The 14,129-nt window shown below is 43.2% G+C and overlaps 1 protein-coding gene across 4 annotated transcripts in view; it reads right to left on the reverse strand.

Annotated features, from left to right (window-relative positions):
* Positions 1-14,129, reverse strand: part of ELMO1 (engulfment and cell motility 1) — a 910,002-nt gene that overhangs the window by 774,377 nt on the left and 121,496 nt on the right. For all 4 annotated transcript variants that reach the window (XM_063922511.1, XM_063922512.1, XM_063922514.1 and 1 more), the window contains 2 exons: positions 8,404-8,545; positions 960-1,000 (listed from right to left, as the gene is read on the reverse strand). In XM_063922511.1, coding sequence (XP_063778581.1) covers positions 960-1,000; positions 8,404-8,481 — 119 coding nt within the window. In that variant the 5' untranslated portion in view covers positions 8,482-8,545. The remainder of the gene's footprint in view (positions 1-959; positions 1,001-8,403; positions 8,546-14,129) is intronic.

The raw sequence follows: 14,129 nt of genomic DNA on the forward strand, positions 1-14,129 counted from the left end.
ACAAAGTTATTAAAAATATTGTATTAAATGACCTTTAGGCTGTGTGTATAAGGTGTATATGAAACATAAATGAATTGTGTAAATGTAGACACACTTTGTTTAATGCACAAAGTTATAAAAAATATTGGCTAAAATTACCTTCAGGCTGTGTCTATAAGGTGTATATGTAACATAAATGCATTCTGTGCTTAGATTTAGGTCCCATCACCATGATATCTCATTATGGTATGCAATTATTCCAAAATACGGAAAAATCCGATATCCAAAATACCTCTGGTCCCAAGCATTTTGGATAAGGGATACTCAACCTGTATATATATATTATTGAATAGTGCAGACTTAAAACAGTGTTGTGGGTGCATGTTAAATGAGCAAAGCAGAGGCACATCAGCTAGTTACATCTTTAATACTGAAGTACTGTATGCATACATTCAGTATGGACAAATGTACTATGTGACACTATTGTGGTGCACTGTGAGCTTTGCTTTGACTACAAAAGGTTACTTATTTGGAATTTGTACTTTAAGGGCTGAATGTAATGAAGTCCGAGTTTGGTGTCTGTGCGGTATGCCGGCTGACCTTGTACGGCTTTTTTAAAGGGGCAATCATTTACAAGCCTAAACCATGCTTTGTAAATTATTGCCCCTTTAAAAAAATATCAGAGTTTGGTCGGCATCCCGCATAGCCGCCGAACTCGGAATACATTACACCCCACCCGTGGGGGAAAATTTACTAAGGAAGAAGTTTTTTAGAACTGGTGATGTTTCCCATAGCAACCAATAAGATTCTATCTATTATCTTCTAGAAGCAGCTAGATAAACGTTAAGAAAATCTGATTGGATGCTATGAGCAACTTCACCATTTCTAAAAAAAAGTCCCACCTTAGTAAATTTACACCTAGTGTTTAAATCACAATTTCTTAGTTGTAACTATAGTAGTTTTTAAAAGTGAATGCTTACCCGTCACTGACTTCCTTTATTATAGCAGATAGAGGCTTTTTCTAGAAAGAAAAACAACAGAATATAAAAAGTAAATGGTGGAAAGCATATTAACATTACACATTCATTACATTACGTTTTTTTTTCTGGCAATGCTTTCATTGATGCAAGAATGTGAAACTCTGCCTTGTACACAGATATTTATGACTCACCTACGCTATAATTATTCTCAAACCACCAATACAGGGTTTATATAGAAAATATTGTGGATTTTCCATGTTGGTAATAACACTGTAAATGGTATGTTAAATCTAAACTTTTCTATATGCATGTGCCCTCAATTATTGGCAAGTTTGGATTACTTAGGATGGCTTGGCTTATATAAATAATATTTTATGTTACAATAAAACACACTCAGCGGCAGAAGCAGTGCACTAAAAAGGGGGTAAAATCTTCCCCATTCAAACAATAAGATTGAATGTTCTTTTTCTTATGTATTTAAAATGAGTGTAATGCTTTCCCTTGTACTTTATTACTCCTACAGGACGCTGAAGAATGTTTAGAACTAAACAACAACAAAAGAACATTTGTCCTTGTAATTCTGCAAAAAGAAGTTGGACACCTGGGGCCCAGCAGCAATACTATGAAACTGCAATTTGATATCAAGTTATTTCCATGGTAAATAAGGGACAGGTGTCCGTGCAGTCAGTAAGTATTCTTATAAGCCCAGGAGGCTTCATTTACACAGCACGAAATGTAAGAAGTGACATCACAAGGACACAAAACAGAGGAGGTAAACGGTGTACATCTATGGATAGCAATTTCCTAGCACAACAGAAACGTAATGCTGACTACAGTTAGGAATCTGTTCTTTTGTGTCAGCGTCACATCTGCAGGTTGTTTCACTGCAATACATTTCAGGAAAGGACATTTGTAACTGGGGCTGAAACTTGCTCAATTCTGTTTTTGCAAACAAACACCTGTGCCTGTTGCACAGATTGTTTTGCATGAAATGTGAACCTTTTATCTATACTATTATGAGGGCCATATTTGTGGATCTTAAAATATAAAACGCATCGGTGTATTAAAAAGGGGTGTGGCTAATAGGGTCGACAGTCATTAGGTTGACCACTATTGGTCGACAGTGACTAGGTCAACACCTGGAATAGGTCGACATGGTCAATAGGTCGACAAGAACAAGGTCGACATGAGTTGGGGGGTTTTCCCATTTTTTTGGTGTCGTTTTCGTCATAAAAAGTGACCGGGAACCCCAATTAGTGCACCGTGTAACCTCACATGGCTCGTTTCGATCGCCATGCTTCGGGCAAGGTTACTATTCCCAATCGCAGTCCACGTGGATCGCAAAGTATGGAAAAGTTAAAATGAAAAACAAAATGTGAAAAACTCATGTCGCCCTTTTTCTATGTCGACCGTGTGATCATGTCGACCTGTAGTGGTCGACGTAAGTGCAGTCGACCGAAAGACCGGATCCCATTAAAAACATGGCAATAGTAAGCGGACAATAAGTGAAGCAAACTTACAAGTTTGCCCCATGTTTACACCTTTAAATGTGCAGGGAAACTAAAGCTAGATTATATACTACTACCATGGATAAATGCAAGTAAATTATTCTGAATTTGGAATGCATTGATCTGTGTATCAGCCAGAGAAATAATTAGTACTCCGGCTGCCAGTTATACATGAACAGCCTGGCATAAATGTGTAAAAGCATTCATATTACATAACAGAATAAAAACAGGACTTTAGTACATTATTGCATTGTGCTAACTGGATGTAAAGCCGTCTAATGCATACTGGAAGAGGGTACAGTCACATTTCATTCTTTTATAAAACTCAAATGTGTCCTTTCATTGTTATCTTTTACTGGTAGATTCATTGTGAGACTTAAGTCTAGAACATTATGTAATGTAACAAAAAGTATAAAAAAGAAACATTTTATAACTAACAATGTATTTGATATGAGACTCAATACAGAGTAAGCTTTGCAGAAGTAGGTATATCGCAGTGATGCCTGTGATTAAGCCACCTGAAGCTGGTGTAATTATCACAGGGCTTATTGTCACTTTTTTTTCCTTAAGTACATTTGCCCAGCTCGCGTTTCCCATTATAAGTATGGGGAACGCGATCCGATTACTATAAAAAATAAGAATTTACTTACCGATAATTCTATTTCTCGGAGTCCGTAGTGGATGCTGGGGTTCCTGAAAGGACCATGGGGAATAGCGGCTCCGCAGGAGACAGGGCACAAAAAGTAAAGCTTTACGATCAGGTGGTGTGTACTGGCTCCTCCCCCTATGACCCTCCTCCAAGCCTCAGTTAGGATACTGTGCCCGGACGAGCGTACACAATAAGGAAGGATTTATGAATCCCGGGTAAGACTCATACCAGCCACACCAATCACACCGTACAACCTGTGATCTAAACCCAGTTAACAGTATGATAACAGAGGAGCCTCTGAAAGATGGCTCCCTACAACAATAACCCGATTTAGGTAACAATAACTATGTACAATTATTGCAGATAATCCGCACTTGGGATGGGCGCCCAGCATCCACTACGGACTCCGAGAAATAGAATTATCGGTAAGTAAATTCTTATTTTCTCTATCGTCCTAGTGGATGCTGGGGTTCCTGAAAGGACCATGGGGATTATACCAAAGCTCCCAAACGGGCGGGAGAGTGCGGATGACTCTGCAGCACCGAATGAGAGAACTCCAGGTCCTCCTTAGCCAGGGTATCAAATTTGTAGAATTTTACAAACGTATTCTCCCCCGACCACGTAGCCGCTCGGCAGAGTTGTAATGCCGAGACCCCTCGGGCAGCCGCCCAAGAAGAACCCACCTTCCTTGTGGAGTGGGCTTTTACCGATTTTGGCTGTGGCAGGCCTGCCACAGAATGTGCAAGCTGAATCGTACTACAAATCCAGCGAGCAATAGTCTGCTTAGACGCAGGAGCGCCCAACTTGTTGGGAGCATATAGTATAAACAGTGAGTCAGATTTCCTGACTCCAGCTGTCCTTGAAATGTATATTTTTAAAGCTCTGACAACGTCCAACAACTTGGAGTCCTCCAAGTCGCTTGTAGCCGCAGGCACTACAATAGGCTGGTTCAGATGAAATGCTGACACCACCTTAGGGAGAAAATGTGGACGAGTCCGCAGTTCTGCCCTGTCCGAATGGAAAATCAGATATGGGCTTTTGTAAGATAAAGCTGCCAGTTCTGACACTCTCCTGGCCGAAGCCAGGGCTAGTAGCATGGTCACTTTCCATGTGAGATATTTCAAATCCACATTTTTTAGTGGTTCAAACCAATGAGATTTGAGAAAGTCCAAAACAACATTGAGATCCCACGGTGCCACTGGAGGCACCACAGGGGGCTGTATATGCAGTACTCCCTTAACAAAGGTCTGGACTTCAGGAACTGAAGCCAATTCTTTCTGGAAGAAAATCGACAGGGCCGAAATTTGAACCTTAATAGATCCCAATTTGAGACCCACAGACAATCCTGATTGCAGGAAATGTAGGAATCGACCCAGTTGAAATTCCTCCGTCGGAGCACTCCGATCCTCGCACCACGCAACATATTTTCGCCAAATGCGGTGATAATGTTGCGCGGTTACTTCCTTCCTTGCTTTAATCAAGGTAGGAATGACTTCTTCCGGCATGCCTTTTTCCTTTAGGATCCGGCATTCAACCGCCATGCCGTCAAACGCAGCCGCGGTAAGTCTTGAAACAGACAGGGACCCTGCTGAAGCAAGTCCCTTCTCAGAGGTAGAGGCCACGGATCCTCCGTGATCATCTCTTGAAGTTCCGGGTACCAAGTCCTTCTTGGCCAATCCGGAACCACTAGTATCGTTCTTACGCCTCTTTGCCGTATAATTCTCAATACTTTTGGTATGAGAGGCAGAGGAGGAAACACATACACCGACTGGTACACCCAAGGCGTTACCAGCGCGTCCACAGCTATTGCCTGCGGGTCTCTTGACCTGGCGCAATACCTGTCCAGTTTTTTGTTGAGGCGAGACGCCATCATGTCCACCATTGGTCTTTCCCAACGGGTTACAAGCATGTGGAAAACTTCTGGATGAAGTCCCCACTCTCCCGGGTGAAGGTCGTGTCTGCTGAGGAAGTCTGCTTCCCAGTTGTCCACTCCCGGGATGAACACTGCTGACAGTGCTATCACATGATTCTCTGCCCAGCGAAGAATCCTTGCAGCTTCTGCCATTGCACTCCTGCTTCTTGTGCCGCCCTGTCTGTTTACATGGGCGACTGCCGTGATGTTGTCCGACTGGATCAACACCGGTTTTTTAGAATAGGTCTTACCGAGCCATCCGGCTTCGGTACCACAAATAGAGTGGAATAATACCCCTTTCCTTGTTGTAAAAGAGGTACCTTGACAATCACCTGCTGAGAGTACAGCTTGTGAATGGCTTCCAAGACCGTCACCCTGTCGGAGGGGGACGTTGGTAAAGCAGACTTCAGGAAACGGCGAGGTGGATCCGTCTCTAGTTTCAACCTGTACCCCTGAGATATTATCTGCAGGATCCAGGGATCTACCTGCGAGTGAGCCCACTGCGCACTGAAATTCTTGAGACGACCGCCCACCGCCCCCGAGTCCGCTTGAGAAGCCCCAGCGTCATGCTGAGGCTTTTGTAGAAGCGGGGGAGGGCTTCTGTTCCTGGGAAGGAGCTGCCTGTTGCAGTCTCTTCCCCCTTCCTCTGCCTCGTGGCAGATATGAATATCCCTTTGCTCTCTTGTTTTTAAAGGAACGAAAGGGCTGCGGTTGAAAAGTCGGTGTCTTTTTCTGTTGGGGAGTGACTTGAGGTAAAAAGGTGGATTTCCCGGCTGTAGCCGTGGCCACCAAATCCGATAGACCAACACCAAATAACTCCTCCCCTTTATACGGCAAAACTTCCATATGCCGTTTTGAGTCCGCATCACCTGACCACTGTCGCGTCCATAAACTTCTTCTGGCCGAAATGGACATAGCACTTACCCGTGATGCCAGTGTGCAAATATCCCTCTGTGCATCACGCATATAAAGAAATGCATCCTTTATTTGCTCTAAAGACAGTAAAACATTGTCCCTATCCAGGGTATCAATATTTTCAATCAGGGACTCTGACCAAGCTACCCCAGCACTGCACATCCAGGCTGTCGCTATAGCTGGTCGTAGTATAACACCTGTATGTGTGTATATACTTTTTTGGATATTTTCCATCCTCCTATCTGCTGGATCTTTAAGTGCGGCCGTCTCAGGAGAGGGTAACGCCACTTGTTTTGATAAGCGTGTGAGCGCCTTGTCCACCCTAGGAGGTGTTTCCCAGCGCGCCCTAACCTCTGGCGGGAAAGGGTATAAAGCCAATAACTTCTTTGAAATTAGCAGTTTTTTATCGGGGGCAACCCACGCTTCATCACACACCTCATTTAATTCATCTGATTCAGGAAAAACTATAGGTAGTTTTTTCACACCCCACATAATACCCTGTTTTGTGGTACCTGTAGTATCAGCAATATGTAACGCCTCCTTCATTGCCAAAATCATATAACGTGTGGCCCTACTGGAAAATACGGTTGATTCGTCACCGTCGCCACTGGAATCAGTGCCTGTGTCTGGGTCCGTGTCGACCGACTGAGGTAACGGGCGTTTTACAGCCCCTGACGGTGTTTGAGGCGCCTGGACAGGTGCTAATTGATTGTCCGGCCATCTCATGTCGTCAAACGACTGCTTTAGCGTGTTGACACTATCCCGTAATTCCATAAATAAAGCCATCCATTCTGGTGTCGACTCCCTAGGGGGTGACATCCCCATATTTGGCAATTGCTCCGCCTCCACACCAATATCGTCCTCATACATGTCGACACACGTACCGACACACAGCAGACACACAGGGAATGCTCTTAAAGAAGACAGGACCCCACTAGCCCTTTGGGGAGACAGAGGGAGAGTTTGCCAGCACACACCAAAAGCGCTATATATGACAGGGATAGCCTTATAATAAGTGCTCCCTGTATAGCTGCTTTAATATATATATTTTTGCCACAATTTTGCCCCCCCTCTCTTGTTTTACCCTGTTTCTGTAGTGCAGTGCAGGGGAGAGCCTGGGAGCCTTCCTGACCAGCGGAGCTGTGTGAGGAAAATGGCGCTGTGTGCTGAGAAGATAGGCCCCGCCCCTTTTTCGGCGGGCTCGTCTCCCGCTCTTTAACGGATTCTGGCAGGGGTTAAATATCTCCATATAGCCCCCGGAGGCTATATGCGAGGTATTTTTTGCCAAAAAATAGGTTTACATTGCCTCCCAGGGCGCCCCCCTCCCAGCGCCCTGCACCCTCAGTGACTGCCGTGTGAAGTGTGCTGAGAGGAAATGGCGCACAGCTGCAGTGCTGTGCGCTACCTTAAGAAGACTGAGGAGTCTTCTGCCGCCGATTCTGGACCTTCTTCTCGTTTCAGCATCTGCAAGGGGGCCGGCGGCGAGGCTCCGGTGACCATCCAGGCTGTACCTGTGATCGTCCCTCTGGAGCTAATGTCCAGTAGCCAAAGAAGCCAATCCATACTGCACGCAGGTGAGTTCACTTCTTCTCCCCTAAGTCCCTCGTTGCAGTGATCCTGTTGCCAGCAGGACTCACTGTAAAATAAAAAACCTAAGCTAAACTTTTCTAAGCAGCTCTTTAGGAGAGCCACCTAGATTGCACCCTTCTCGGCCGGGCACAAAAATCTAACTGAGGCTTGGAGGAGGGTCATAGGGGGAGGAGCCAGTACACACCACCTGATCGTAAAGCTTTACTTTTTGTGCCCTGTCTCCTGCGGAGCCGCTATTCCCCATGGTCCTTTCAGGAACCCCAGCATCCACTAGGACGATAGAGAAATATGAATTAAAGGGTTTGGAGCAGCTTAATACATTTCCATAAACCTAAAAAAATGTGAAAAGATTGTGAAAACCATGTGCCTGATTCAGAATTGGACCCTGGACCGATTTGATTGCAGCTGCCTGTGCTGCAGTACACATGTGCCGCCATCCTGCTGTAACACTGGTCACGGCGGTGAAGGGGAGAAGCAGTTAAAGGGAGGCATGTCACTAGAGTTTTAGGGGCATGCCGAGGTCATTGGATGCAGCGCCTCGGCAGCTGGACATTTTGAGCAACCTTAGCCCACTATAGTCACGATGGTGACCCAATGCCGCGTCATCACCTGCAGGCAGCGGATCAGAGAAGCTTGCAGTGGGCATCTCTTTCCAAAGGACACTTTCTGCTGCATGTACATAAATTCTCAGATCTGCTGCTATGGAAGATACATCCCCGACCACCACTGAATCCACCTCTGAATCAGGTACTATAATACATAGTTTCAGCAAATGACAAACATACTTTTTTATTTTAAAAAGAGAGATGCATATTTGCAGTGGTGTTGTATTATTAATCCATATGGTGTTATTAGAAGGCAGTTACATACCTGATCTATTTCCATCAATTTTGGGAAAGCCCCAGGCCACTGAATAGCCACCTTCACAATATCCGAAGGCGGTGGCATTGTATCTTGGTTTGCGTTGAGCAGCTGCACACTAGTCAGAGAACACACTCCCAATCATCCACACCTGGCCAGGAAGAGGAACACAGGAGATAAAGGGGAGAATGGAAGAACAGTTGTACATTAGCTTTTTATTCTACAAAGACAGGTAAAAAATAGAATCATTCAGTTCCCTTATTTTATTATTTTGCTATTGCAGAAGGACCTAAATTAATTTAAAACAGCTTTAGTTAATTATCTTTTAACCAACAATACTATGTATTAATAAAATAACTTTTAAATACATCAGATGTTTTTAAAAATATATGTCAAGGTTTCCAGCACTCCGGCTTCTCACCTACAATGTGGCTGCAGTAGAGAAAGTTGCAGACCCAACAGTCAGTCATATATTGTTTGAAAAACATGAGGCCTCCACATTCACTATCTGCACTTTTTCTGAGACAACTTCAGTGCTTATTGTAGTGCTTCTTCCTCTACACAATTAGTCCTGTATCTGAATGATGATCCTGGCTCAGATTATACTTACTTTATAAGTAAAAAAGTATATGAAAAGCAAACCAGTAGGCTACTAAAAGAGTGCTTTATCCAACAAAAAGGTACCTTTTGACATCCAGGGGTTAAAATGTACTAAAAGAGCACCTAGTAACATAAGAACGCCTATTGTTGGACTGTCTACAAAGTCATCCATTGAAGTGTGGGTTTTTTCCCCTTCAATCACAGAAAATACTAAAAAAGCTCAGTGATAGAGAAAGACATGAGAAAACACGACAAAATAAAACTATGGTTTTCAAAGTTCTAATGGTGCCCACACACGGTGCGATTTGCAATTTTTAGTTCATATCGCATCGCGACTAGTTCCTCTACACAATTAGTCCTGTATCTGAATGATGATCCTGGCTTAGATTATACTTACTTTATAAGTAAAAAAGTATAGGAAAAGCAAACCAGTAGACTTCTAAAAGAGTGCTTTATCCAACAAAAGGTACCTTTTGACATCCAGGGGTTAAAATGTACTAAAAGAGCCCCTAGTCTTAGTCCAAATCGCATAGCACACATTGTATAGGCTCAAATCACACCTAGCACAGATCTCACCGTGTGTGGGCACCACAAGAGATATCTACAAATAACCAAAAATATGCACATGGATCATCATCCTTATTCTAGGTAGGAGCCCGAGGGGTTCATAAGAAAAATAAATCCTTATTCTAGGTAGGAGCCGGAGGGGTTCATAAGAAAAATAAATGGAGTTTGTGCAGATACAGTATCTCTTTAAAAAGAAATCTATCTGTAGGTGATTACAGGTGGTAAGACACGCTTGCATTTTGCTTGCCTTCTATAGGGTATACTGCCCAGATAACCAGCATAGTATTAGCATGCAAAGTACCTCTGATAATTCAAAGCTGATTGATTCACACCCATACAAGGAGATGTCATATGGCCTATATATTGCACTATTAAAACAAAAATCACACACTTTTCCCCCCATTTTATTCTTTTCACATGAGGACAGAAATAGGTAATTTTGGTGTGACTGCTTTGTCCCTTGCATTACTATGCACATTACTATGCACATTTGTAAAACAGAAGTTGCTGTCCTACAGTGGAGCAGTTTCCCCTGCATGTAGCAAAACAGCTAATAAAAACAGTAAACATACAGTATGCCCTGGTGTGCCCTATATTCCCTGGTGGATGGTGCTGCAGGACTTTGCTCCACACTGCTTATAAAAGCCTTCCCTAATCGGAGCCAATAACAGCAAAGTAAAAGAGCATGCTGCCTGAAACCCACTGCAAGATAGAATAAAGGCATTGAAAAGGCATCTGTTTTCAAAGAGCAGCTTGAGGAAAAGGTCAGGTTAGGTTAGTGGCAGATGGGTGCTTTGTGTGCCCACATATTCAACTTTATTTTCTTGCACATAATAGGCAATGCAAACATCGAGTTCACAGCCTAGCACTGATGCACAAAGATGTGTCGTCATACACCGTGGCTTCAGTTACCCCAAACAGCCCCTCTCAACACAGCAGGTCTTGGGCAGATGTAACATGTGCAGAAAGAGTTAGATTTAGGTGGGGTGTGTTCAAACTGAAATCTAAATTGCAGTTTAAAAATAAAGTTGCCTAACATTTGTGGGCTACATGCAAAAGCAGCCTGTATGTACCTTGCACAGAAGAAATATAACCCACCCCAATGTAAGCCTCTCTGCATATGTTATATCTGCCCCACTTGCAGTGCAGCATGGTTTTGCCCAGTTGTGTGCTTTTTTGAATTGCTAACAACCCTGAATCACACACAGAATTGATCAGTGCAATCTAGCAGGGTAGTTTTGTAACTTCCAGTTGTTGTATTCATACAAAAAAGAAGCACATTTTGAGTGAGAAAGATGCTGACACTGTAATTACATTCGCAAATTGTTATCACAAAAATACAGCTTGTACATGAAAGTCAAAATACATTTAATAACTATTTAAGGTCATGGAACTCAGGTACTTTTGTGCAAGCACTGTACGATGTGAAAGTTAATGCAGTGACGCTTGGGAACCACCAGAAAGTTCAAAATCACTAAGATTACATCAAATTGGTCAGGAACAGTAGCATAAATGGGCAACATGCAAATTAAGTGTGTGCAAATCCCTCAATTATTAATGCAAACTCCATACACTGCTTTAGAACAGTTTAAACAAGACAAAGCCAAATAAAATCTACATTTTATGTTAGGAACAAATCTGAAAAGTCTTGAACAAAGATATTGACGGTCACATAGAACGAATGGTAATAACACAGCACAGAGCATCCTTTGTATGTGCAGGAGTCAACTGCAGCAACGCTCAAAGTGACTCAGACAAGAAAATGTTCAGAAAGAGCCTTCATGTCATGCAGAGGAAAGTATGCTGCAATTTCCAGCAAAGCCGGTTCTCTGCTCGACAGGCTTCATGAGCATCTTGTGGAAGAGATTGATGAGGTAAATACACATGTACTGTAGAATACATTGCTCATTGATATAAACATACTCCAAATGTTACGTGCAGTTTATTCTCTGGTAAGACCACTTCTCTGAATAGCTGCCACTGCGTAGCTCATCCTATTGTCACAGATCATTTCCCAAAGACAGATATGAGCATCATCAAGAAAAGCAGACACAAAGTATTACTTAGCAACACACTGTAAGCCAATTTACTCAGGCCTGTAGTGTGTGTGCTATTAAAGAAGCAAACTCCGTCTCCGTATTCTATTCCTTTACCGCTAATTAATAATAGCTCACAGGACAAACATCAGATCACAAAGCAATTGAGTGAATTTAGCTGTACTAAACTTCACATAGTAATGGTTGTTTTGTGCGTGTGCCAAGCTTTCATTTCTTCAGTAAGGCGTTGGGACAAAGTTGGACTCTAGTGCCATAATAAAAAAAGAAAATGATCACTCTATCCAGAACATTATGGGCCCTATAGCAAACATTTCTGAAGTGGCCCCACCTCTGCCCGCAGCGGTTGTTCATTTTATGCCAGATAGTAGTGCCCTAGTTAATGTAATTAATGTTACAGCCCATAAAAGTGCCCTAGTTAATGTTATACCCCATAGTAGTGATCTAATTAATGTTAATGTTATACCCAATAAAAGTGCCCTAGTTAATGTTATATCCCATAGTAGTGCCCTAGTTAATGTTATATCCCATAGTAGTGCCCTAGTTAATGTTATATCCCATAGTAGTGCCCTAGTTAATGTTATATCCCATAGAAGTGCCCTAGTTAATGTTATATCCCATAAAAGTGCCCTAGTTAATGTTATATCCCATAAAAGTGCCCTAGTTAATGTTATATCCCATAAAAGTGCCCTAGTTAATGTTATATCCCATAAAAGTGCCCTAGTTAATGTTATAGCCCATAAAAGTGCCCTAGTTAATGTTATATCCCATAGAAGTGCCCTAGTTAATGTTATATCCCATAAAAGTGCCCTAGTTAATGTTATACCCCACAGCAGTGGCCTAGTTAAGGTATGCCTCATAGTAATACCCTACTGCATGTTATGCCCAATAACAGTGCCCTAGTTAATGCGATGACTTTCATTTTTCACATTATATGCAATGGCGACGCTTGAAGTGCTTCACCCTTACTGGCAGCTTTTCAATCTTACACGACAGTGCCACCTCTCCAGGGACCTCAGGCATGAAAAAATAAGATTTTACACTTACCGGTAAATCTATTTCTCGTAGTCTGTAGAGGATGCTGGGACTCCGTAAGGACCATGGGGAATAGACGGGCTCCGCAGGAGACATGGGCACTTTAAGAAAGACTTTAGACTCTGGGTGTGCACTGGCTCCTCCCTTTATGCCCCTCCTCCAGACCTCAGTTAGAGAAACTGTGCCCAGAGGAGACAGACAGTACGAGGAAAGGATTTTTGTTAATCCAAGGGCAAGATTCATACCAGCCACACCAATCACACCGTATAACTTGTGATATACTATCCAGTTAACAGTATGAAAAAACAACAGTCTCGGTCCAAACCGATGAACTATAATATAACCCTTATGTAAGCAATAACTATATACAAGTCTTGCAGAAGAAGTCCGCACTTGGGATGGGCGCCCAGCATCCTCTACGGACTACGAGAAATAGATTTACCGGTAAGTGTAAAAACTTATTTTCTCTAACATCCTAGAGGATGCTGGGACTCCGTAAGGACCATGGGGATTATACCAAAGCTCCCAAACGGGCGGGAGAGTGCGGATGACTCTGCAGCACCGACTGAGCAAACAGGAGGTCCTCCTCAGCCAGGGTATCAAACTTATAGAACTTTACAAAAGTGTTTGACCTCGACCAAGTAGCAGCTCGGCACAGCTGTAGTGCCGAGACCCCTCGGGCAGCCGCCCAAGACGAGCCCACCTTCCTAGTGGAATGGGCCTTAACCAATTTCGGTAACGGCAATCCAGCCATAGAATGCGCCTGCTGAATCGTGTCACAAATCCAGCGAGCAATAGTCTGCTTTGAAGCATGAGCGCCAACCTTGTTGGCTGCATACAGGACAAACAGTGCTTCTGTTTTTCTGATCCTAGCCGTTCTGGCCACGTAAATTTTCAAAGCCCTGACCACATCAAGGGACTCTGAATCCTCCAAGTCACGTGTAGCCACAGGCACGACAATAGGTTGGTTCATATGAAAGGATGAGACCACCTTAGGTAGGAATTGAGGACGGGTCCGCAACTCCGCTCTATCCATCTGGAAAATCAGATAGGAGCTTTTATGTGATGAAGCCGCCAATTCCGAAACTCGCCTAGCCGAAGCCAAGGCTAACAACATGACCACCTTCCAAGTGAGATATTTCAACTCCACTGTTTTAAGTGGTTCAAACTAATGTGACTTAAGGAAACTTAACACCACGTTAAGGTCCCAAGGCGCCACCAGAGGTACAAAAGGAGGCTGAATATGCAGTACTCCCTTCACAAAAGTCTGTACTTCAGGTAAAGAGGACAATTCCTTTTGAAAGAAAATGGATAAGGCCGAAATCTGAACTTTAATGGAGCCTAATTTTAGGCCAAAATTCACTCCAGTTTGTAGGAAGTGAAGAAAAGGGCCTAGATGGAATTCTTCCGTAGGAGCATTCCTGGCCTCACACCAAGAAACATATTTTCGCCATATTCGGTAATAATGTTTAGACGTCA

Source organism: Pseudophryne corroboree, chromosome 5 (assembly GCF_028390025.1).
Source record: "Pseudophryne corroboree isolate aPseCor3 chromosome 5, aPseCor3.hap2, whole genome shotgun sequence".
Lineage (NCBI taxonomy): Eukaryota > Metazoa > Chordata > Amphibia > Anura > Myobatrachidae > Pseudophryne > Pseudophryne corroboree.